This window comes from Aulostomus chinensis, chromosome 21 (assembly GCF_037954235.1).
Source record: "Aulostomus chinensis isolate RoL2024-O1b breed Wild chromosome 21, RoL_Achi_v1.0, whole genome shotgun sequence".
Lineage (NCBI taxonomy): Eukaryota > Metazoa > Chordata > Actinopteri > Syngnathiformes > Aulostomidae > Aulostomus > Aulostomus chinensis.
In genome coordinates this window covers 409,447-432,672 of record NC_141340.1, presented here as the reverse complement: position 1 = coordinate 432,672, position 23,226 = coordinate 409,447, and the positions used below count along the sequence as shown (strand labels likewise).

The following is a 23,226-nucleotide window of genomic DNA, read 5'->3' as shown; positions in this document are numbered from 1 at the left end:
GATGTTGTATCCTTGTTTCCTCCTCTCAGGCCTGCAGCAGACCAGACCCAGTATGATGAGCCCCTCCCCTGGCTCGGCTGCAGAACATCCAGCCCGTCATGTCGCTGCCCGAGCAGCAGAGTCATACGTGAGGACTGTGGTTCAAGGGGGGGTCTTTAAAGCTCCCATGCCCCCCCAGCACCAGCTTCAGCCGGAGGCGTTTGGCAGCACCGGAGGTGGCAGTAGGAGGGACTTGTCCAGGCCCACAGACCCAGGCTTTGGCCTCCCGCAATCCCAGGATGCCTCCTTCCCCTCCAGCCCTCTGTCAGGGCTGGGCTCCCCCCACCGCAGTCCCTATGCTCAGATGCCTGGCACCCCCCGCCTTGACTACAGCCAGCAGATCTCTGACCCTTTTGTGCAGCAGTCACCTTTGACCTCAAGGCCATCACCTGACCCCTACTCCAACCCTCAAACACCCGGTACACCTCGCCCACACTCTGACCCTGCCTACCTCAACACATCACCTGCACGACGACCAGACCAATTTAACCAGCCGTCAGTAGGCCGCCGGCCATCCCCGTCCCACACAACCTTTGACCCATATGGCTCTAACCCAGGGACACCCCGCCCATTGGAGCGCTTCTCTAGATCGCCAAGCAGCCAGAGAAGCAATGATCCCTACGCCCAACCACCTGGTACGCCGAGACCCTCACTGGACCCCTATGCTCAGCAGCCTTCTACTCCTCGACCCCAGGTCCCTGTAGAAAGCTTCACCCCCCAGCCTGCAAGGTCCCCTCTTGGTCCGGGGCTCTCCGTGGAGACAGTAGGCTTCACCCCGACTCACCATCAGGTAACACACACGGGTTCTCACGGGGTCATGGCCCAAACCATGTTACACAACAAATACAGATTTTTGACTAGTCTTGGTTTTGTTCTCACTGCAGCCCTCTCCAGGACGGCCACAACAGGACTCATTACCCAGAATCCCCTGTGCCCAAACCTCAAAGCACCCTGGGATGGCAGAGGAGACTGGCTTCACTCAAACTTCGGGTCATGACCCCTTTGAGCAGGGTCACACCATACCTGGACCCTCCCAGACAGACAAGACAGCAGGAAATGACATGGTGGCAGGGGGCGTGGCTTCCGTAGATTGCACATTGAGCATAATCCCCCAGCTTGGGGACTCTGAGGAGAAGCTGAGACAGGTAGGAGAATGTGGACTCTAGCTGCATGTGCTAGTTCCTGCCTAGTTCTTACCTGTTGTCTTCTGTCGGAGCAGCGCCAGAGGCTCCGCCAACTCATCCTGCGCCAGCAGCAGCAGAAGAGTGCGCTGCGACAGGAGAAGGGTCTCCAGGAACCAGCTGCTGGACCTGCCCCTGGCTCAGTGACACCCCATCACTGGTCCCAAGAGGACGTGTCCGCCTCTACCACCCCTCAGACAGATGTATTTGGCCGTCCCCCACCCCCATACCCAGGCACAGTGAGGCCTGCCAGACCCCAGCGGTTTCCTGGAGTTTTTCCTGGGGGGCAGCAGCGCAGCTTCCCACCCAGCGAGTCCCTGTTTCCCCAGAGTGTCCGAGGACCAGCTCTAAGGTTAGTGGTGCCACAAGCTCTGGTTCTGACCGTTTTTTGACCCTGGGTCGGACACGTCTCAGGTTTCACTGATATCCCTCTCCCACCTCTTCCTCACCAGATTTGGAGTTACCCCAGGAGCTTCAGCTGCCCCCCAGGATCATGTCTTGCGCCCTACCCAGGCCTCAGGCTCGGGATCTGGTCTGGGGGCAGTTGAGGGCATTCCACTGCAGTCCAGGAGGCCAATGCCTGGAGAGTTTACTGCCATCAGGCTACTCGCCGCCACCAGTGCTCATCCACACGTTATGTCAGGTGACACTTGTGAAATCAAACATTCATTTTTAAATATTGACACGTAAACTCCAGTCAGGTGTTTAAAAATGACTAGACAGGATGGTCAGATCAACATCAGCTGGGTAAAATGCTTTTTTACGTAATTATGTTCTCATCCCGTCCCCCCCAGGCATCCCCCAGCACTTTCTACCCCGCTCCCTTCCCATCCAGCAGCACAGCATCATGGGACAGCCCTACATCGAGCTACGACACCGTGCTCCGGAGAACCGCCTCAGGCTGCCGTTCTCAGTAGCCACACCTACAGACCCAGAGGCCCCGCTGGTGCATCACAGAGACCCCCAGCCTTCAGTTGCCAGGCCCGGTCAGGGCACCAGGATGGGTGAGACGCCAGCGGGTCAGCATATGGGGATGCCAGAGGGCATCGAGGATCAGCAGCACCTCAGTCATGCTACGGGGCTGGGACAGGGTGGCGACACCTCGCTCCCCGGCACAGATGGGCTGGAGGAGCACATGGAGGGGGAAGACTCAGCTGTGAAGGACCTGGAGGACGTAGAGGTGAAAGATCTGGTCGATCTCAACTTGAACCTAGATCCTGAAGATGGTAAGAAGTTACATTTTTGGTCTTAGAGCAGTTTCCTGGTTTAATCACATGACTTTCATCACGGGGCCACCTGTCAGTCACCATTGTCTCAGGTTCCAACTTCATGATGTAAATCATCCTGATCTCCACTTGCTATTGCAGGGAAAGAAGATCTTGATCTAGGTCCTAATGATCTCCACCTCGATGACTTCCTGCTGTCAGGGAAGTTTGACCTTATCGCATATGCGGACCCTGAGCTCAACCTGGAGGACAAGAAAGACATGTTCAACGAGGAGCTGGACCTGGGGGAGTCTGTGGAGGACAAGGAGGTCATTGACCGGAAGGACAGGGGGGATGGCCCCAGGAAGGTGGACAACCATGCTCACCTGAAAAGTCAGGTCAAACAGGAAGTTGAAGATGGGGTCAAGAGAGAAGCCAGTGATGTCTCCTATGCAGCCCCTCCCCCCTCAGCCCAGCCCGGGGAAGGCAGCAGAAGGCCCCCTGGACCCGCAGGACCTCCAGACTCTGATACAACAGGATCTAGCCAACCTGCCTCTCTGCTTCTCTGCAAGGTATGCTGGTCTCTGAGGACCCTGCTGCTGTGATGGGACAGAAGTTTGCATCTTCTTGGTCACTTGATTATGTATGTTCCTGCCACCACGCTGTCCTCTGAGCGTGTGTGTTCCTGCAGCTACCACGCATTGTTAGCATTATATGTAGCGGTAGCATCATAGCGCTTTCCTATTCCAGTTGTTTAAGCTAATAACCTGATGATTTTCTCTGTAAATCATTAATAACCACTAAACTGATGGTGATTAATATTTTGCTCCCCAGGAGATGTCCGGAGAATCTGGTTCTGGTTCCGGGGTTTCAGTAGCACTCCAGGCCCAGGAACAGGCGCCATCCTCAGGCATGATTCCAAATGTTCTTGCCTCCACTGCTACAGGTACATGAGTGAATATCAGGAGCAAGATTGATGATGAGTAATGATGGGTGATGGATCTCAATGGACTGATTTATAAACTTATATTGATCAATGTTTGATTGGTATTGATGGATGGTTCATTTGGACATATGAACCTTGTGTCCTCAGGTCAACAGTCAGTCCTCCAGCAGAGGCCATTCGGACCATCCACCTCTGCTGTCCTCCCCCCTCCCTCTCAGACTCACCCACTGCCTTCCATCCCCAGTCTGACCCCTCAGGCTCCTGCCACCCCACCTCACCTCCTGGCTCTCCAAACCCCCCAACCCCGCCTCCTCCTCAACCCCCAAACCTTGCCTCCTCATCCAGGGGCATCTGCGCAGAGCAAAAGCCCAAACCAGATCCAGAACAAGCCTAAACTGTTACTCTTGGAGGAGCAGCCACTCCTCCTGCAGGACCTCCTGGACCAGGAGCGCCAGGAGCAACAGCAGCAGAAACAAATGCAGGCACTGATTCGACACAAGTCCACCCCCGACCTGGCCTTCCCTGACATGAGTAAGACCTGACCCTTGACACACCTGAACCATGACGGATACTTAATCTTTTCATTTCTGTTTGAACCACCTCTGATTTGTGTGTGTGTGTGTGTGTGTGTGTGTGTGTGTGTGTGTGCGCGCGTGCGCGTGCAGCTGATTTTGACTCCATCTCAGACCCCATCATGAAGGCCAAGATGGTGGCTCTGAAGGGCATCAACAAGGTCATGACCCAAGGCAACCTGGGACTGAACCACATGGTCATCAACAGGTATGATAAACTCTGACCTCTGAGATCCCAGCTGCTGCTGCTGCTGTAACTGGCTGTCATCTCTTACTGCATTTTGTTCTCAAACATCTGTGATAGATGATATTAACTGATAGGTCTTTGCCATACATGTGTGTCAGGATCCAGCAGACTCCAGGGACTCCAGAAACGACTCTTCCGCCACCTCACACACTGGGACAGGTGTGTACCAACACAACAGCCCGATCTCATTGAGATGAAGGGAATTGTTGTTCTAAATTGGCTTGTCTGGTTCAACTGTGTGTTGTCTGTCCTTGTCAGGATGGGAAGTTAAACCCTCAGGTAGTGCGACCAAACCCTCCCAGCTTCGGGTCAGGTTTCTCAAGTGAGTGTCTATACTTTTATCTGCATCGTATCTGTAGCATCAGGTTTGATGATCCCACCTGGCTGTTTGCTACAGACGAGTCTCAGCGGCGACAGTACGAGGAGTGGTTGGGGGAGACACAGCAGCTCCTGCAGATGCAGCAAGGCCTCCTGGAGGACCAGATTGCCGCCCATCGCAAGACCAAGAAGGCCCTGTCTGCCAAACAACGAACGGCCAAGAGGGCGGGCCGAGCACTCACAGAGGATGATGCGGCCCAGCTGCGCTACATCACGGAACAGCAGGGAACAGTCCAGAAGCAGCTTGAGCAGGTTAGGACCAACCCCTCGTGTTGTTTTGTGTTGCCTTGTGCAGTAACAGAGAAAACGTAATGAAAACTGACTCCTCTCTGGAATGCCGCCTCCAGTGGTGACAGATGAGTGTTACATGACAGATGTTTGGTTCTGGTTCAGATCCGGAAGCAGCAGAAGGACCACACAGAGCTAATTGAGGACTACAGAAGCAAGCAGCAGCGAGTCCTTCCACAGCCCACTGCCTCGCCCAGCATGTCCCTTCCCCAGACCCTACTCTCACAGCCACAGGTGCCCCGGCAGCCACACCCTGTTGGGCCTGCCTCAGCCTGTGTCCCAACTGTACCTGCCAGTTGGCTACCAGGGGGCGGGACACCAGGAGTTATGGGCCAGAGAATGCCCCCTGCCTTGCCAACCCCCTCACACACCCAGGTGCCTCCCCAGGCTATGGTGGCAGGACATGCCGCTTCATCTGCAGGCTTCACCACTGGCGTACGGGGCCCTGCTGGAAGGCCAACTGGAGCCACCGGGGATGGAGGTGCCCCCCCACCTCAGGTAACATCAAAATCATTTGATGGGAAGAAATAGAGGTGAGCTGACAAGTTAAATCAGCCACCAACTTTATTGTTGGACATTTTTTCACACTTCAACCACGTGTGCAGGTGAAGTTTGATGACAACAACCCATTCAGTGAAGGCTTCCAGGAGCGTGAGAGAAGGGAGCGCCTGAAAGAGCAGCAGGAGAGGCAGCGAGTTCAGCTGATGCAGGAGGTGAGACATCATGCTGACTTCATCCACTACAGGAAGTGGAAACACAAGCACACTGCTGTTTGTCTGTGGAGAACAGGAAGTAGATATCCAGGAAGAACAATTTATTTTTGATGAGAAATTGATGTCGTCCTCTCAGGTGGAGCGCCATCGTGTTCTGCAGCAGAGGTTGGAGCGAGAGCAGCAAGACTTGCTGGGAGCTCCTGTGGGTACTGGAGCTCTTCTTGGTCCTACAAAGGGACCTGGAGGCCCTACCGGCCCAGCTCCTGGTCCCAGGGGGGATGGTCTGGCCCAGATGCCCTTCTTCAGCTCTGAACTGCCCCAGGACTTCCTGCAGTCCTCCCCAGCTTCCAGAACACTCCAGCCTAGCCAGGTGGATGCACCGTTCCCCCAACAGGGCTTCTCAGAAGCTGCAGCAGAGCAAGGCAGGGTCCTGCCTGAGCATGGACCCCTCATGGAAATTAGTCCGAGACCTGCTTGTCCCACCAGGCCCCCAGCCCAGGGTCAGGTACACCCACTTGGAATAGAAGTGGCAGGAATGACCCCCTCCCAGGCTCATCGATTCGGACACGAATCCTTGTCTTCCTCACCGTCTGCCCCTCGCCCTCCTTCCTTTCCCAGCTCCTCCTCTGCTGGCCCCACCGCCCTTGTCCAGCTCTACCCTGACATTATCCCAGATGACAAACCAAAGAAGAAGAAGAATGGGAGGAGGGATGGAGATGACACTGTAGGTGGAGCCAGGACACCGCTGTCCTCCCACTCTGATGACCTAACAGCCCCACCTACTCCAGCTGTGTCAGATACATCCTGCTCTACACCCACTCGGGCTGGTGTGGAACTATCGGACTTCGCTCTCCCTCATGGGTCTTCCCTCTGTGGTCTGGCTCCGTTGTCAGACCTGGAAAGGCAGCAGGCCATAAGCTCTGCAGCCCAGGAGAAAGCCCTGACCCTTGGCACGGAGGCTCACAGAGGCCTCTTATCTGGAGCTCAACTGGAAGTTAAGCAGGAGGAGCATGATGAGCTTGGATCCTGTGGGGGGGGCATAGTGAAGATGGAGGAGTGTGGGGGCGAGGTGCTCTCATCTCCTCTACACGGGGGAAGTAGAGATGGTGATGGAGGAAAGGAGCTGCTCAGACACCTGCTGAAGGAAAAGACCTTGCCATCGAAAACACCATCACCCACCAGCCAAATCCAGCCCCCAGCCCGCCAGCAGCTGTCAGTTGAGAGCATCCGGTCGGAGGGGGAGGATGGCCCTGGTTCCCACGGCTATGCAATGATGATGGGCAGTTTGGGTAGGAATCTGCTCAACTCATCAGGTAAGAGGAAACCTCAGCGCTGCAAGAGAGCCCCTCGGCCTGACAAAGACAAAGGTCCACCCAAATACAAGCGCAGGAAACGAGAGGAGGAGGAGGAGAAGACCCGTCACTCGTCCTCATCCCCTGACCAGCTGATGACCCACCTCAGACAGGTGAATCCTTTTCACTGCTGGGTCCACTTTAAGTTATCTGGGTATCCCGTCTTCAGTTCTGTTTTGACAACTGGTGATGTGTATCGCTGATAAATTCTGTGCCCCTCCCCCTCCAGCTCTCGGTACTGCCCCTCATGGAGCCAGTTCTGGGGGTGGATCTGAGTCTTTTCCCCCCATATGGTAGTTCCTGTCTGGGCCGAGACTCAAGGCTGACTGGCTCCTTTGGTAATGCCTGCCTGGATGGAGTCACTGACTACTACTCACACCTCATATACAAGGTAGTACTATCCAGTGCACGAAACTACCTGAACAGTATGACTGCAGTAAACTGTAATAGTATGACATTGTTACTGCAGGACCAGAACTCTCCCCAGTCTGTAATGTTCCTCTGTGTTTTCGTCTCCCTCCAGCAGAACAACCTCAGTAACCCCCCCACACCTCCAGCATCCCTGCCCCCCACCCCCCCACCCATTGCCAGGCAGAAACTACTGAACGGCTTCGCCACCGTAGAGGAGCTGAGCAGGAAGGACCTCAGGGAGCAGGATGGTACAGAACTGCTGCCTCTCCTTATGAGACTTGTTACACACAGACTAGAACAGAGTGGAAATTTTGAACTTTAGCGACGTTTTGGACCAACGGACAGACAAGAATCAAGCGTTTCTTTACGTTTTCTGAATCACCAGATGCATCAAATAGCATCACAACCTGAGTACATCAAAATCAAATTAAAATCAAATCCAAAGCCTTTGTTGTCATTGTATAGCACACAATGAACGGAATGAACGGAAACATCTGTTTTCTCCTCTCTGACAGTCAAAGGTGTGTCTGCTGTGAAGCCTAAAGGGGAGGAGCTTCTTCCTCTCGGTCATGCCTCCAAGACAGTAGATGTCCCTGCCTCCCTTCCAACTCCACCCCACAACAACCAGGAAGAGCTCAGGTGAGTGTGAGGACACCAGTGGTCCCAGTCAAACTTTCCACTCTTGGGTTCTTGACTTTGTCTTCATGGATTTTCTTCTTCAGGGTCCAGGACACGCCTGGCCATGTCAGCCCAGATGGCTTCATCCCGTCCTCATCTCCAGAGAGTGTGACAGACATGGAGGTTAGCAGATATCCCGACTTCTCCTTTATCAAACTGGAGCCAGCCTCAGCCTGCCCCTCTCCTCCCATACCCATCATGCCCTGTGCCTGGGGAAAAGGTGAGTCATGTGGTACTCTGACAGGCAACCATTTCCTTCTCTTTCTTTTCAAAGACAAAATAACCTTGAAAATTGTGTGTGTGTGTGTGTGTGTGTGTGTGTGTGTGTGTGTGTGTGTGTGTGTGTGTGTGTGTGTGTGTGTGTGTGTGTGTGTGTGTGTGTGTAGGCTCTGTGATGAAACAGGAAGTAAAGGTTGAGCCTAACCATCAGGGCCGTCCCTCCTGCTCAAACACAGACCTAGTTACCATGACGATAACCTTGAATCCTTTGGCTGCTCAGGTAAACTGATGTTTCTGTCTCTCTAATTCATCATTGGCTCCACCCCCTGGCCTGCTTCCTCATGACATCAGTATGACTGTGGTTCCAGAATGTTCCAGGTGTCATGGCAACAGTGGCAGAGCTGCTGCAGGTTCCTGTCCCCATGGACTACCAGCTGAGCCGTGCCAGCGGCCCCTCGCGCAGCTCCCTCGTAATGTTGGCTGGAGTCCAAGTGCCGCTGCCTCAGGTTAGTGTTATTATCAAGCCCCTCCCACACCCATGTTCTGTTGTGTTAGAAAGTTATGGGGGTTGAATGGCTGAACAATATCCTGGGGAGTTTTGAAAATAGCAGCACCACTTTATTAGCTTGCTAGCCATCTTCATCACCTGTTATGTGACAACTTCCAAGAAGAGACAGACCTGCGAGCGAACAAAGAGAGGTGCTCCTTGATGGAAGGAGGTTTGCTGGCTGCTTTCTAATGGTCCAAGAATAAACAACTCAGGAGTGATAAGAGAATCTCTGTCTCATACGCCCCGCAACAATGTCCCTCCTCCAGTCCAGACTTCAGAGGTCTGAATAATGTCAAACTGATTTCACTGCTGCATTTCCTGTGGTTTGTAACCTCCAACCCAGTTCTGGAGCTCAGTTTGGCTGGCCAAGTGGTACAGCCTCAGGAACAGCTAGTGAGCTCTACTTCCACTGCAGCATCTCTGTCTGCCATGATGAGTTGTTCTACATGGCGTCTTAGCAGCGTTTGTGAAATGGTCGTGCTGACTAGCTGCATGGTGGGTCTCAAGTATACGTGTTGATGTTTGTGCGCAGGTGGCAGCAGGCGGCAGGCCAAGACCACCAGCTGCTGGGAACTCTGGTCTGTACACACGTTTTCATCTATGTCTTCCATCCATCTCCTTAGCCTCAGTAGTTAGCCTGTTAGCATGAGTCTGTGTTTGGTGACAGCAGGGTTTAATTGCTGGACAACAGGCTCTGCCTGCTTTGACCTCTAACATTCTTGTTCGTAAACATTTATTTGTATATGTTTATACTCTGAGTCTGCCTCATCTTCATTGTGTGTGTGTGTGTGTCTTATTTGCAGGCATCAGGATGGACAACATCCAATATGGCTGCTCCTCTGCTGCTGCTCCTGTCAGACCTCAGTTTTGCAGCTACTGCAAGGTGCTTCTGGGAAATGGAGTTCGCATCATCAAGGAGCTCAAACAGGTTGGACACACAAACAAGATGAAGTGATGATGTCATAGGTCACTGTAGAACCTGAAGACTAGAATGTGTGTGTGACAGGAGGGTCTGTCTCCTCGAGGGACCAGTCTAGTGTTCTGTAGTCCAAACTGTTCAGCCCTCTACACTTCCAGCCTTCAGAGCAGAACATCTACAAACAAGGTGAGATGTCATATGATCAATCATTGTAACTCCTGCTTCAGTCTTTGATGTTTATTTGCCAGATGTCATCATGTTCAGCTGATGACATCACAACATGTTGTCTGTGTCTTCAGTCTGCCTGCGAGCGCTCTCCTCCCAGCAGAATGCAGCACCAATACACCAACAACATGTCCTCCATCTCCGTCCACTCCCTCCCCCGCAATGTCCTCTCTCCTCCGGCTGCTGCCTCCTCCTCGCCCCTCCACTTCCCCTCCGCCTCCACTGTCACCATGGAGATCAGGCCTCGCGTGGAAAGCCTCAAAGTAAGGAGTTTCGGAGGAAATGTCAAACTGATTTCTTGATTGATTAGTTGGATTAGATTAGTTTTAGTTGTTTCATGTCTGTTTTATTGATTTTAAGGTAAAGGTGAAGTTAAAACCTCACCCCCGTGCCATCTCTGGGGGAGAGGACTCGCTGAGCTCTCGCCACGGGAAGAGGATGAAGAACTCTCGCTGGAGACGCTGGGGTGTTAACGTGACACTGACCAGGTTCGTCTTTTAGCCTGGCACTGGTCAGGTTAGCCTGTTAGTGCAACTGGGGCCACATTAGCATTTTAGCCTGGGGTCTTACTGGTGTTAACTCTGCTCTTACACAGGGGCCCTTGCATTCCTGATGGTGCAGTTGCTATGCCAACAGAGGAGGAAGTAGATGTACTGTTAAAGAAGTTGGGTGTGTGTCTTCATCCTGACCCATTGCCCAGAGACCAGCGCAGATGCTGCTTCTGTCACCAGCAGGGCGACGGGCAGACTGACGGACCAGCCAGACTGCTGAACTTGGACCTGGACCTATGGGTGAGTCTGCTGCGGTCCATTGAGCTTTATGCCAGGACGGAGTCCAGACCCACTGAGTCCCAGTTCATTGTTGGCACCTACAGAATGTGTTCCAAGCATGTCTGGACCAGGGGCATAGCTAATGATTGTGGGTCTGTCCACCAGGTCCATCTGAACTGTGCTCTGTGGTCCAGCGAAGTCTACGAGACTCAGGCTGGTGCTCTGATCAACGTGGAACTGGCTCTGAGACGCGGGTTGACGCTGCGCTGCGCTCACTGTCAGCAGACCGGCGCCACCAGTGGCTGTAACCGCCTCCGCTGCACCAACACCTACCACTTCACTTGCGCGCTGCAGGCACATTGCACCTTCTTCAAGGTAAGATGCCGTGGAGCTCTGTCCGCTGTGGTTCCATGACAACAGGAGGGTGGCCATCAATATTTGGCCATGCTACATCTCTTCCAGGACAAGACAATGCTTTGCCACCTGCACAAGCCCAGGATGGCTACTCTCGGCGGGGACCGGTCCTCCAGCAGCTCCCCCTCCTCCACTCCAGGGCTCACTCCTGACCTGAGCATGGCCTGTGACCCATACGATTCGGAGCTGCGGTGCTTTGCTGTGTTTCGACGGGTGTACGTCCAGCGTGATGAAGCGCGACAGATCGCCGCTGTTGTGCAGCGTGGTGAGCAGCAGCACACCTTCCGTGTTGGCAGCCTGCTGTTCCACACTGTCGGCAGGCTCCTCCCACACCAGATGAACAGCTTCCATGAAAAGACAGCCATCTATCCCGTGGGTTACCATGCCAACCGCATCTACTGGAGTATGCGACACAGCAACAGGTAAACACAGCTGGTGACAAAGCACAGAGGCACTGCTCATTTCTCATGGCTGCCAGCTGGCTAGATCTCCTCCATCGTGACCACATGGTCACTTTGTCACCAGGGAAGTTTTGAGCTCGAGTCAAGTCGCACATGAACGCTCCTACAGCCTCAGTCAGCCGGTGCTTCTATTGTGACGAGGAGAAATGGGCAGACACTCTTAGGTGTCCTGAGGTTTGGTTGAGACTCCATTAAAGAGTGATGTCCAGAAGTGCGGATGCCGCCACCGTTAGACTGTCAGCGAGGCCTCCAGCGCGCCACTGAGAAATAGAATGAAACTAATGTTTTTAAAGAGTTGTGATGTTGAACTGGTAATTCTTTGTGAGTTTATTAGGGTTAGGCGTTTCAGAGACATTTAGTCTTAAATTGCTGCTTGGTTTGTGGTGGTTGACCCCCAGGCGCTGTAAGTACATGTGCTACATCGAGGAGGCAAATGCTCGGCCACTCTTCAAGGTCAAGGTGGTGGAGAAGGGTTACGAAGACCTGGTCCTGACTGCATCCTCCCCAAAAGGTAAACATCACTTTTCAAACCGTGAAGCAGCATCTGACTTTAGCCCACTAACTTGTCTCTGCCCTCCTCAGGTGTGTGGGACCAGATCCTGGAGCCAGTGGCCCAGCTAAGGTCCTCCAGTGGGACCCTGAAGCTCTTCCCAGTTTACCTGAAGGGGGAAGACCTGTTTGGTCTGACCACGTCAGCTGTGAGCCGCATCATTGAGTCTGTATGTACCACTTCCTATCAGGAAATCTAAATCTGACCCTAACCCCTGTGACTTGCTGACCCCGCTCTTGTCTCTCTTTGATAGTTACCAGGCGTCGAGGCATGTGAGAGGTACACGTTCCGTTACGGCAGGAACCCCCTGATGGAGTGGCCTCTGGCTTTCAACCCATCTGGCTCAGCTCGCTCGGAGCCCAAAGCCTGCCATGCCAAAAGGTTCGGAACCAGCAGACTCCCACTGCTGTCATTCCAGGTGTGTTTGACTGACTTCTGACCTCTGACTGTCTGCTGTCAGGCCATACCTGTTGTCCAGCATCGCGTCCAGGTGTCAGGGCTCGGTGGGCTCCATTGTCGGACTTGTTCCCGGCGTTATTTCTCTGTCACCAGGCGAGTCTGTGGCGGGGGCTCATCAGGGACGCCATTCCAAGTCGTCCCAATACCGACGCATGAAGGCAGAGTGGAAGAGCAATGTGTACCTGGCCCGCTCCCGCATCCAGGTGAGATGCCTGAACTGATCACATGACTGTTCACATGACTGAAGCAGGAAGTGACCATCTGTGTGTGCGCAGGGTCTCGGGTTGTATGCTGCCAGAGACATCGAGAAATGCACCATGGTCATTGAGTACATCGGCACCATCATCAGGAGCGAAGTTGCCAACCGCAAGGAGAGGCTGTACGAGTCCCAGGTAACCAGTCCCACCGTGATGACCTGGCTTGGCTGAGTCCCCCGAGGTGGCGTGAGGCGTGTCTGCTGCTGTATTCTGACATGTGTTCTGTTGCAGAACCGAGGCGTGTACATGTTCCGGATCGATAACGACTATGTGATAGATGCCACCATCACGGGAGGACCTGCCAGGTGAGATGGTGTCATGCTGCAGCACACGGGGTTGTGTATGTCAGCAGGCTAACGCCTTTGTCTACCTATGATTGACAGGTACATCAACCACTCTTGTGCTCCCAACTGCATCACGGAGGTGGTTACTGTGGAGAAGGAGAACAAGATCGTCATCAGCTCCTGCAGACGCATCCAGAGAGGAGAGGAGGTACTGCCTGGTGATCGACACTCGGGTCTGAACAGTTCGGGCCTGCTTCCATTTAGCTGGGCTCCAGGGTTGTTCCTGCTGGCTGGGGGACTGAACAGACCTGAACCAGAATTAACTAGCAGGGACCGACATGGAGAAGCGGTCGTCTCATCAAATAGCCATACAGCTGCAGCTGCGACTGACGCATGTCTACAAGCTAAAACACAGCTGCAGGAAATGAAAAAGTGAAATGTTTGCTACAACTCATACAGATTGAACTGACATGGCTAAATCATGACGTTGAGTTATAAGATCATTGTTGAAAGTTACGGGATTTAACATTAAAAGTAATGTTAACAAAAACCTTGAAGTTATGACAAAAACTTGGGCAAAGAAATTAAGTATAAGCTAACAACTAGTTGAAGTTAAAATTTGTTCGCTGAACTTCTAAAAATACTGAAACATCATGCGAATGAACATTTTTTTCGCGGTACCTTGTGGTTTTGTTGTTAGATGCTAAAATCATGGAATCTTCAAGAACACCAAGTGCTTCTTCAAAAATGTTCTCAAAGCTAAAATGTCAGCTCATGAGCTTCTAAATGCAAGCTAAAGTAGTGGTGGTGCTAACTGGTGTGTGTTCCCTCAGCTGAGCTACGACTACAAGTTCGACCTGGAGGACGACCAGCACAAGATCCCGTGTCACTGCGGCGCCTTCAACTGTCGCAAGTGGATGAACTGAACTCTCTCACTCTCTGGGTGTCGATCGCCCAGCGCTCCGGTGGACTTTCTATCAGGACAGCAAAATTTGATCAGATACAGTAATCATGGGGGGAGGGTCCATGGGTGATTGACAGGTGAATGAAGAGGCTGGTCCTCTGTTGTACATTTGTAAAAAGGACCAGAGTTGTAAATGTGATGTAAACGCCACGAATGATGCGAGCGTGGTCGTCGTCAAAGGGACGTTCACGAGCTTGCACTATAAGGTAGAAATCAGCAGAAATCAAGGCCCAGTGATTCCCAGAGGACCCGACTTCCTCCTCGCCTCCATTTCCTGTAAGATAAGAGCTGTTTGTTTTTGTATTTATTTCTGAATGAAGCTATTTTCTAAATCCTGGGCGCGGCGGCGGCGGCATGTAAATAAATGTACCATAAACCTGAAAGTCTAGCGTTCACTCCACCGAGTGACCTTAACACCCTGGCCGTCATCACCCGCCCGTCTGAAGTGTCTCCATGTCTCTGACTGGACGAAGACTGAACGGTGCTCTCTGGGTGGGGGGGCGTCACTGCAGCCTTCTTCTTAGTTTGTTTTTGTTGGGGTTTTTCTGCATTGTGGCTGCAGGCGTCTTTGTGTTGCAGTTGTGTACATACGAGGTCGGCCAGGACCTCGGCCTCGGTGTTTTTGTATTGACGAAGATGACGACCGTATTTGTGTTGGTTTGTTTTGGGGAAAATGTGGAATCTGATTTAGAATCATTTACAGAAAATAAAATATTTTACATCTCAAAGAAACAAATGGCCACCGTCACCTGTGTCCTTCGGTCATCCAGGAGTGAGGAGGGTAATCGCATTCCTCACATGACAGGTGGAGCCTCCCAGGAGGAGGAGCAGAACCCAGGGGCCTGGCTCTGCTCAGTCACCACCACCAGGAGGTTCTGGGACCACAATCGAGATCAGCTTCACAACCTGTGACTCCAGATGTTCCTCGGTCACGTTAATGTAGTATTTCTGCCATGGCTTTATCCTGGAAGAAGTAACCACCAATGAGGACATTTTCCAGCTATAAACTTGTTTGAGTGAGTCACATTCCTATCTGTTGACGCCCGAACGCACCAACACCTGAGGGCCGCGTGAGGTCCATTGAGACGAATGAAACGCAGCTGCCACCTGACATGAATCAAAAAGCTGAGTGACAGTCATTAAACCCACATTTCTCCAGATGACGTTCCTATCTCTGCTAGCATCAACTTCATGATTAGGGCCACACACAACAGCCCCGCTTCTCCCGGTTAAGTCATAATTGCCGCCCCAGGTGACGTCCCTGTCGCTGTTGCAACGCCAAGTGATCCGATTACCGTAAACGACCTGAGACGGGCGCCTGCAGGGTTGACGCGTTAAATGCGTCGTCCAGCGTTGTGACTCCGTGTCCCACCAGTAGAGGCAGTTTCAGCAAATTAACTTCAAAGGTCGATTCCTGTCAATCAGTGGAGAATCAATATAGAGACCTCCCCCCCCCCCTTTTGCTGGCAGCGTGAACGAGCTGGATATTTGTTTTATTGTGAAAAGTGAGCGGAAGTTGTCGAGCGTCAGACACGCTGCCGGTCGCGTGACGTCAGCGGGGACGTCTGTTTATCTTCGGTCACGTTCGGAACTCTGCCGAAAACCTGCGCGGCTAACGGAGCCAGCCGGTCGGCCGGAGTGCCGCTGAGCAGCTGCCCCACACCGATGAACCGTGAGTGCCGAGAGCCCGCAGAGGCGCGCCTCACCGGAGACGCGTTCAGATGAAGGGTTAGCGCAACAACCTCGGACTGTAGCTGAGTTAGCTAGGTTCCATTATCGGACGAGGTGTTGCTAGCTCTGCTGAGGTTCAGATTTTCCCTCAATTCCGTGTGGTTTATTTAACGCGTTTGAGTTTAAAATGTCCACCGGGCCAGTCGGTGCGGAGTCTCCCCTGAGCCGCTCTGTCCGCTGGTTCTTGTCCGCCAGTCGGAGCGCGTCAGCTGCTGCCGAATCGTTGAATTCTTCCTCCATCAAAGAGTTCTGAAGCAGAAGAGTTGAGCAACTTGCAGGCGAAGAGTTCGGAGCCGCAGACTCAGAAACCGGCCCGGCCACCGAGGAGAGACCCACAGCAGAGCCCCATCTACGGTTCCGCGGGCTTCTGCCTGGTTCGGTTCCTAGTTGCTGCGAGCGGATTCTGAAAGAAAAGCCGAGGTGATGTTGCTGTAGAGGCCCGGATCCCTCCGACACACACCTTTAGTTCTTCTTCTCAGGTTTCTAATCGGACCCTGACTGCTGGGCCTGGACGGGTTCCAGGTCCAGCAGTCAAGTCTTTCTAGTTAATGACTAACTGTCACTTCCTGCCTGTCATGTGACTGGCGTGCTCAGGGGTCACGGGTTCAACTGTTCCTGCTTCTCGCAAGGAGGAAGCTGATCGATATTGATCAGACCCTATTAATCGGTTAAGGGACCTTAGGTCCGGCCCTCAGAGGTCGTAGGCAACATGAAGGTTGAATCTCACTGTGATGGAACCGAACCACAACGTGACCCTTGCATCATTCGATCATCCAGTACGTGTGTATACTTGGCTATTGCAGACTCAGTGATGGAGCCGGCGCGTCCCTCCGTCCAACCACAGATCAGCGTTCTGCTGGATTCACGTCATCTCCTGCCCTCAAACTCTGCCAGAGATCTGGGGTCGGGATTGAAGACCAGCTGACCTTGAAGGTTCACGTGGCCTCGTTGCTGGTCTTGTTTATACGCCCTCTATGACACCAGGAGGCTCAGACCCCACCTGACACAACGAGCCACACAGCTTCTGGTGCAGGCCCTTGTGATGTCATCATCGACCACGGCTGCTCTCTCCCAGCAGGCCTCCCTGGTGGACCTTTAAACCTCTGCAGATCCAGAAGCAGCAGCTCGTCTGGTCTTTAATTCGCTCAAAACTGCACGTCACCCCGCTGTGAACGTCTCCTCACTGGCTTCCAGCCGCAGCTCGAGTCAAAATCAAGTCTCTTCTTCTGCCACTAGGTGGCAGCACCTGCAGCCATCAAACTAGAAGCTCTTCGTCTGCTTGCTGAGGTTTTTCCCTCCAAGCTGAATTCTTGCTTGTGCCCTTGGACAAAAGTGTCTGCGAAATGAAATTGAAGGGTTGTAGAATCGTGATCAGTCAGGTGATTGGTCAGCTGACTGCAGGCTCTCTCTCTCTCTCTCCCCCTCTCTCTCTCTCTCTCTCTTAGCCGTGTAATGCACAGCTATGCTCGCTCGGCCAGCATGGCCAGTGTCACGCTCAGGTACTTCTGCTATGGCTGCCTCGCCACCTCAGCGACCTGGTCCGTCCTCCTCTTCCTCTACTTCTCCATGGTGGCTGAGCCGGGTCACAGCCACGCCCCAGTACGGGCGCATACTCTGCCAATCACAAAGGCCTTGGCTGAGCAGAGGGCAGGGCACCGACTTTTGCCGGCCAATAAGGGAGCAGAGCTGTCACCAGAGATGGGTGAGTGGGTCTGAGGGGCGGGGCCAGCTGGTGGGCAGGGACTCCAGTCATTTCAGAAAGTTGACTAACTTCCTGAACATGACTTGCAAAGTGTGTGTGTGCGTGCCTGTGTGTGTGTGTACATAGGTATGATCTTTAATGAGGCTGACCAGGAGCTGCGGGACGCTGGTTACCATCAACACGCCTTCAATGTGCTGATCTCCAGCCGACTGGGACGCCACCGCCAGCTGCCCGACACCAGAGACGCCCAGTAAGAAGTCAGTCATGTGACCTGGTCAGTGAAGCTCGCGAGCTCTCCAGAGCAAAGGTCACATCTTCCTGGGTCTGCTGTTGTTCACTGGAAGGAGATAGACAGCCGCACTGTAGTTGTGTACTTTTGTGTGTCTCAGGGGTCCCGTGGCTCCTCGTGGACCAACGGTTCCTAAGCCTCTGGTCACCGGTTAGTTTCCGCCAGCTCATGTCCACCATCGGCTACCACCAGCCTGAGCTGGCGAGTCGCACACGCCAACGTGACTGTGAGCTTCTCACCCCTCAATAGAACATAGAGCAGGGAACCCCGTCAGGACGCGACGCAGCGTCACGTGATGTAACCCTCTGACGCTGATAATTGTCAGGAAGGTGTCGGGTCAGTTCAGCCCAGGTTGGTTTCCCGCTGCCGGCGCTGCGTCCGTCATCTAGTTGTCAGATTGAGAGATTCTGCACGTTCCTGGTCATGCGTCACCATAGTAACAACAGCTCCACGTAGAGCGGTGGATTTTCTCTGCAAAGGCGTATCAAACACGTCTCGGCGTCCTTCAGTATTTCACTTGGGTCCATTCTTGTCATCGCGTCTTTCCTGGATGTGAGTGTTTGTATCACCACTTTAAAACAAGATGGCTTCCAACGAAGTTGCTGGTGTCAGAGTGTCAGTATGGCGGTAGGTGGAGCTCCTGGAGCAGCAGGTCCTCGTGGGGACGCTCATCGTTCCACCGTCCTCCTTTTGCGTGTTTTAGTTCTCTCGTGTGCTGCCGCAAACTCATAAAACCGCGGAACAGAGAGGGATGTGTCTCTGGGGTCAGAGGTCACGGTCGGTTGTGGTGAAACATGGACCTGCAGCAGGAGAAGACGACGTCCGTTCCGAGGCTCGTCAGTCTTTGACCGTGGTGTCCCCACAGGTGTCAGGATCAGACTTATTCCCGGGATCTGCCGTCCGCCAGTGTTGTGATCTGCTTCTTCAATGAGGCGCTGTCGGCCCTGCTGAGGACCGTCCACAGCGTGTTGGACCGCACGCCGGCGCACCTGCTGCACCAGATCATCCTGGTGGACGACCACAGCGAGCTAGGTAACCGCTCCCTGATGACAGATGCCAGCTGCTCTGTAGATCCATGATCAGTTTGTTGAGCTCCGCTGCTCTCTGATTGGTTGATCCAGACGAGCTGAAGGACGGCTTGGATCTGGCCATCAGGGACGAGCTGCAGGGGAAGGTCACGCTGGTCAGGAACCCGCGAAGGGAAGGACTCATCAGAGGTCGCATGATAGGCGCCTCCCACGCCACTGGTACGTGCTGCATCCTCAGCCTCAGTCCCTGTCACCATGTCCCTGCCCGCCACCACCTGAACCAGTCACACCTGGAAATCACAGGCATTCACATGTCGTGGTGGCGGATCGTAACCAGGATGTAAGTAGAGCTTCAGAACGCACGAAGAAGAAACGGGAGCAACAGACGAGAATATTCACCTCTCGCACGCTGCTCATCAGCTGGGCGGGAGTTAAAGACCGTGTGTGTGTGTGTGTGTGTGTGTGTGTGTGTGTGTGTGTGTGTGTGCGCGCGCGTTCAGGTCAGGTGCTCGTCTTCCTCGACAGCCACTGTGAGGTCAACCAAGCATGGCTTCAGCCTCTGTTGGCGTCCATTCAGGCAGACCGCCACACTGTCGTCTGTCCTGTCATCGACATCATCTCTGCCGACACGCTCGTGTACTCGCCATCACCCATCGTCAGGGGCGGCTTCAACTGGGGGCTGCACTTCAAGTGGGACCCTGTCCCCCCGTCCCAGCTCAGTGCGCCACAGGGCGCCATCAGACCCATCAGGTAACCAGCTGATCAGTATGTCGTGGTGTGGGCTACTTGCTGACGGCTGATGACTCATCTGTGGCCTCCCCCAGTTCTCCCACCATGGCTGGCGGTCTGTTCGCCATGGACAGGAAGTACTTCTACGAGCTCGGTCAGTACGATGCTGGCATGGACATCTGGGGGGGTGAGAACTTGGAGATCTCCTTCAGAGTGAGTGACAGCTGGTCATCGAACAATAACAGCAGAACATGGTCACTCGCGCTGGGCGTGAACAATTCCGCCGGCACGAACAGCGTGGTGCGGGTACTGGCAGGCGCTGTGGGCGTAACTGGTATCTGTTTGTCCGTCAGATCTGGATGTGCGGCGGCAAACTGCTCATCATCCCGTGTTCCAGGGTTGGTCACATCTTCAGGAAGAGGCGTCCCTACGGCTCCCCGGGGGGCCAGGACACCATGGCCCACAATTCCTTGCGGCTGGCGCATGTTTGGATGGACGAGTATAAGGTACAAACACACACCCAGTGGTGATTCAGGAGGTGGCGGACACGTTTCTGACATCACTTCCTCTGTTTGTTTGGTCCTATCAGGAGCAGTTTCTGTCTCTGCGTCCAGAGCTGCGCGACCGCCCTTATGGTGACATCAGTGAGCGCGTGGCATTGAGGAAGGGGCTTCAGTGCCACTCCTTCCGCTGGTACCTGGACACGGTCTACCCGGAGATGCAGAGCGCCGCCAACGGCAACAAGCACCAGCATCAGATGTTCATCAACAAGAGCCTGAGACGCCCCAAAGTCCTGCAGAGAGGACGGGTACTGGACCTGACCCCTGACTGACCCCTGACTGACCCCTGGCTGACCTCTGGCTGACCCCTGACTGACTCCTGGCTGACCTCTGGCTGACCCCTGACTGACCTCTGGCTGACCTCTAAACAACATGACCTCTAGCACGTTCACTCTGTGAACCAACAGAATAATAAACACTTCCTCTTTCAGCTTCGAAACTTAGCAACGGGGCGATGTTTGGGTGCCCAGGGCCGAGCCAGTCAGAAGGGCGGAGCTGTTGTCCTGAGGCCATGTGACCCTCGAGATGCCGAACAGGTGAGTACAACCTTCCCTCTCGGAAGTTTGTGGCCACGTGGCTGAGACTCCGAATGTGTGTTCAGGACTGGGCCTACGACGAGGAGGGCCAGCTGGTCCTGGCAGGTCTCCTGTGTCTGGACATATCGGAGGTCAGGACCTTTGACCGCCCCAGACTGATGAAGTGCCACGGCTCAGGGGGGTCGCAACAGTGGAGCCTGGGGGTGAGACACACTCACACACACACACACACACACACACACACACAGTGAAGGAGGTCTGACCCGTGACAACCCGTCTCTCTATCCTTCAGAAGTCCAACCGTCTCTACCAGGTGTCGGTGGGTCAGTGTCTCTCCGCCGTCCAGCCCGTTGGACCTAAGGGCTACGTTGCCATGGCAATCTGTGACACCTCACAGGCACAGCAGTGGCAACTGGAGGACTGAGGCGATGACATCGCACCTGCAACTGACCGTGTGATATCAACGTGTTTAGAGACAATCAGGTTTTTGTGTTTGTGTTTTATCCGATTTTATTGAAGCTGCTTTTAAAGACCTTCCAGGGAAGACTGATGGGAGCTGGAACGTCAGGGTGGGGGGGCGAGGAGGTTCCAGGCGTCTGTAGTCTCCGCATCAGTTCCAGGAGGTCACAGAGGGAACGCCACGGGACGGCCGACGGACAGAATTTGAGGAACCCGGGAATGAATCTAAAGGAGACATCCAGGAATTCTGCATGACGACATCCTTGTTCATTTGTTGACGGGGTTCATAGCTGTCAGAGCACGTGACCTTTGACCCTGGCGGCAGCTACAGCCCTCTGTGACGCTTGACAGCCCAATGTTGGGTTTTTAGCAGAAACCAAGAGGATGAGAGTGATGATGTCATCCTGTGACAACGTTCACAACAAACAGGAAGTGAAATCTCTCATTTAATTACAATAACAGGATCAAAACGATACAGAAATGGTGACATCATGATTTGTTAGGTTTGTTGCCATGACAACAAACAACTTCTTTTTTGAGCGGACATTTGTGACTTGTTCTGAAGACGCTGGAGTCCAGCAGTGAGGAAATGAGCGAGTGAATCAGTGTTGCGTATCAGCTGACCATCGTTTGTCGTTTTCTTCATTAAAACGTTGAAAAGCTCGTTAGCGCCGTTTCCATCCTATTAAAACACTTAAACGTTGTTGGCTCCTCTCTGCAAGCTAGGGGTTGTCATGGTTACCATGAAGCCTAGCATTACCTGATCAGTGGTCATTGATAGTAGATTCCTGACCTGTGGCTCATTTTGAGGGGACGCCCTGAGATCAGGCTCCAGCAGAGGCGAGACGCCAGCGTCAGTGGCCCCTGGACTCTGATTGGCTCAAACTGGCTGTGATGTCATCAGTGCTGCAGATGACACACCTTCAAGTAGTTGGAAACGTCAAGAAATCAACAAAGTCCGAGTGAGTTGATCTATCATCTTAATGATTATTGATAATCCCATTAGGTTCCAGGTAGATTCCAGGATCCAAGCTGACCTTCAGGCGTTCCGTGCAGCAGCAGGAACGCCTGAGTGTTTGTGCATACGACTCGTCTGTGTGTTGAGGAAGGCTCCATCTGAGTCACGTGACCTGGACAGTGTGGCGGCCATGATGGGAGCTGCTGGAACTCTCAGGACGGAACTCCAGCTTCCTCAGTTAACTCCCTTGCATGGATACACCGGAGCGTCTTCCTGTCAGGAGAGGAGATGATGCCGTCCCACAATTCCTTGCTGCAGCAGCTCTGACAGTGACGCCTCACTCAGCTGTTCACCACAACAACCAATCAGCACCATCATCAGATATACTTGAGCCTCTGGTTTGCTAGAACAGCTCCCACAAACCTCCATGATTGCTGCTCCAGCAAAGGTGAATCTGGTTTCTGTTCATCAGAGATTGGACCAGAACTGAAGCCAGAACCAGAACCCAGAACTGAAGCCAGAACCAGAACCACCATGGCTTCCTCTCCAGCAGCTCCAGGTGGAGCAGAGTTTAGTTTTAGTTCTGATGGCCGCGTGTAGACTTGACATCATCACATCAACAGCCACCAGGAGGACGGCGGTATATCGGAGGTGTCAATCATCATGAATGTTGAGGCTACCTGGAGCTGCTGGATCCTCCTGCTGCTGCACACGTTTACTACATACATGAAGATTATCGATGTGTTGATCTCTGATCACCTGCTAGCACGCAACTACGCTACAACCTTCAGCTCTGCTGGTGATGGAAGCGTTACCACAGCAACCAGAGGATGGTGACACTGCTGCAGTGCATTAGGAGACTAGCACACCTGCCTGTAATTCAGGTGTCAATCATTTCCTACAGTAATAACAGGGATAAATACGGTTGACAGGAGGAGGAGCAAACAGTCTCAGCATGACATCGTTTACTGTCACCTTTTTGATTGGCAGCTGTCATTTCAAGTTCAACCTCAGTAATGAAGTTATATTTTCGTTCATCGCTCAAACTGGTCCAGTGAGCTCCGTGTGGTTGCAGGTTTTCATTCCAACCGAACAAAAGCAACACCTGATCCAACAAATGAGCTGTGAGGACGCAGCAGGACCTTCAGGCGA

General features: G+C 53.4%; 2 protein-coding genes across 9 annotated transcripts in view; both read left to right on the top strand.

Annotated features, from left to right (window-relative positions):
• The window catches only part of kmt2ca (lysine (K)-specific methyltransferase 2Ca), a 33,685-nt gene extending 18,874 nt beyond the window's left edge, over nucleotides 1-14,811 (top strand). For 5 of the 6 annotated variants that reach the window (XM_086191476.1, XM_086191477.1, XM_086191472.1 and 2 more), the window contains 37 exons: nucleotides 30-829; nucleotides 924-1,184; nucleotides 1,259-1,572; nucleotides 1,673-1,863; nucleotides 2,015-2,446; nucleotides 2,588-2,997; nucleotides 3,260-3,371; nucleotides 3,519-3,902; nucleotides 4,037-4,151; nucleotides 4,289-4,349; nucleotides 4,449-4,512; nucleotides 4,588-4,820; nucleotides 4,962-5,354; nucleotides 5,462-5,569; nucleotides 5,706-7,034; nucleotides 7,151-7,312; nucleotides 7,445-7,580; nucleotides 7,848-7,971; nucleotides 8,055-8,230; nucleotides 8,397-8,509; nucleotides 8,598-8,735; nucleotides 9,312-9,357; nucleotides 9,583-9,707; nucleotides 9,786-9,884; nucleotides 9,998-10,186; nucleotides 10,284-10,411; nucleotides 10,519-10,714; nucleotides 10,859-11,068; nucleotides 11,156-11,529; nucleotides 11,967-12,079; nucleotides 12,151-12,287; nucleotides 12,372-12,499; nucleotides 12,579-12,780; nucleotides 12,853-12,969; nucleotides 13,066-13,139; nucleotides 13,218-13,326; nucleotides 13,952-14,811. In XM_086191476.1, the coding sequence (XP_086047602.1) occupies nucleotides 30-829; nucleotides 924-1,184; nucleotides 1,259-1,572; nucleotides 1,673-1,863; nucleotides 2,015-2,446; nucleotides 2,588-2,997; nucleotides 3,260-3,371; nucleotides 3,519-3,902; nucleotides 4,037-4,151; nucleotides 4,289-4,349; nucleotides 4,449-4,512; nucleotides 4,588-4,820; nucleotides 4,962-5,354; nucleotides 5,462-5,569; nucleotides 5,706-7,034; nucleotides 7,151-7,312; nucleotides 7,445-7,580; nucleotides 7,848-7,971; nucleotides 8,055-8,230; nucleotides 8,397-8,509; nucleotides 8,598-8,735; nucleotides 9,312-9,357; nucleotides 9,583-9,707; nucleotides 9,786-9,884; nucleotides 9,998-10,186; nucleotides 10,284-10,411; nucleotides 10,519-10,714; nucleotides 10,859-11,068; nucleotides 11,156-11,529; nucleotides 11,967-12,079; nucleotides 12,151-12,287; nucleotides 12,372-12,499; nucleotides 12,579-12,780; nucleotides 12,853-12,969; nucleotides 13,066-13,139; nucleotides 13,218-13,326; nucleotides 13,952-14,044 (8,396 nt within the window). In that variant the 3' untranslated portion in view covers nucleotides 14,045-14,811. The remainder of the gene's footprint in view (nucleotides 1-29; nucleotides 830-923; nucleotides 1,185-1,258; nucleotides 1,573-1,672; nucleotides 1,864-2,014; nucleotides 2,447-2,587; nucleotides 2,998-3,259; nucleotides 3,372-3,518; nucleotides 3,903-4,036; nucleotides 4,152-4,288; nucleotides 4,350-4,448; nucleotides 4,513-4,587; nucleotides 4,821-4,961; nucleotides 5,355-5,461; nucleotides 5,570-5,705; nucleotides 7,035-7,150; nucleotides 7,313-7,444; nucleotides 7,581-7,847; nucleotides 7,972-8,054; nucleotides 8,231-8,396; nucleotides 8,510-8,597; nucleotides 8,736-9,311; nucleotides 9,358-9,582; nucleotides 9,708-9,785; nucleotides 9,885-9,997; nucleotides 10,187-10,283; nucleotides 10,412-10,518; nucleotides 10,715-10,858; nucleotides 11,069-11,155; nucleotides 11,530-11,966; nucleotides 12,080-12,150; nucleotides 12,288-12,371; nucleotides 12,500-12,578; nucleotides 12,781-12,852; nucleotides 12,970-13,065; nucleotides 13,140-13,217; nucleotides 13,327-13,951) is intronic. The other variant, XM_086191475.1, reaches the window with a different exon arrangement.
• A 797-nt stretch (nucleotides 14,812-15,608) lies between these two features.
• Nucleotides 15,609-23,157, top strand: galnt11 (UDP-N-acetyl-alpha-D-galactosamine:polypeptide N-acetylgalactosaminyltransferase 11 (GalNAc-T11)). 3 transcript variants are annotated; one of them, XM_086191123.1, is made up of 12 exons: nucleotides 15,609-15,754; nucleotides 17,259-17,515; nucleotides 17,642-17,765; nucleotides 18,670-18,836; nucleotides 18,926-19,051; nucleotides 19,333-19,582; nucleotides 19,657-19,774; nucleotides 19,915-20,067; nucleotides 20,151-20,369; nucleotides 20,553-20,657; nucleotides 20,723-20,860; nucleotides 20,950-23,156. In XM_086191123.1, exons 2-12 carry the CDS (start codon nucleotides 17,266-17,268, stop codon nucleotides 21,079-21,081), a joined length of 1,782 nt encoding a protein of 593 aa, XP_086047249.1. In that variant the 5' UTR covers nucleotides 15,609-15,754; nucleotides 17,259-17,265; the 3' UTR covers nucleotides 21,082-23,156. The 3 variants fall into 3 exon arrangements, with proteins under 3 accessions (XP_086047249.1, XP_086047252.1, XP_086047251.1); XM_086191126.1 differs by lacking the exon at nucleotides 15,609-15,754 and adding an exon at nucleotides 15,835-16,233 and having other exon boundaries at nucleotides 17,274-17,515; nucleotides 20,950-23,157; XM_086191125.1 differs by lacking the exon at nucleotides 15,609-15,754 and adding an exon at nucleotides 15,835-16,233.
• Nucleotides 23,158-23,226: the final 69 nt, after the last annotated feature.

What these genes read in the sequence shown, in the direction of transcription:
- galnt11 (XM_086191123.1), top strand. Translation starts at nt 17,266, where the DNA reads ATGCACAGCTATGCTCGCTCGGCCAGCATGGCCAGTGTCACGCTCAGG. An exon ending in GGCGCCATCAGACCCATCAG is followed by an intron (nt 19,583 to 19,656) that starts GTAACCAGCTGA and finishes GGCCTCCCCCAG; the next exon opens with TTCTCCCACCATGGCTGGCG. An exon ending in CGCAACAGTGGAGCCTGGGG is followed by an intron (nt 20,861 to 20,949) that starts GTGAGACACACT and finishes TCTATCCTTCAG; the next exon opens with AAGTCCAACCGTCTCTACCA.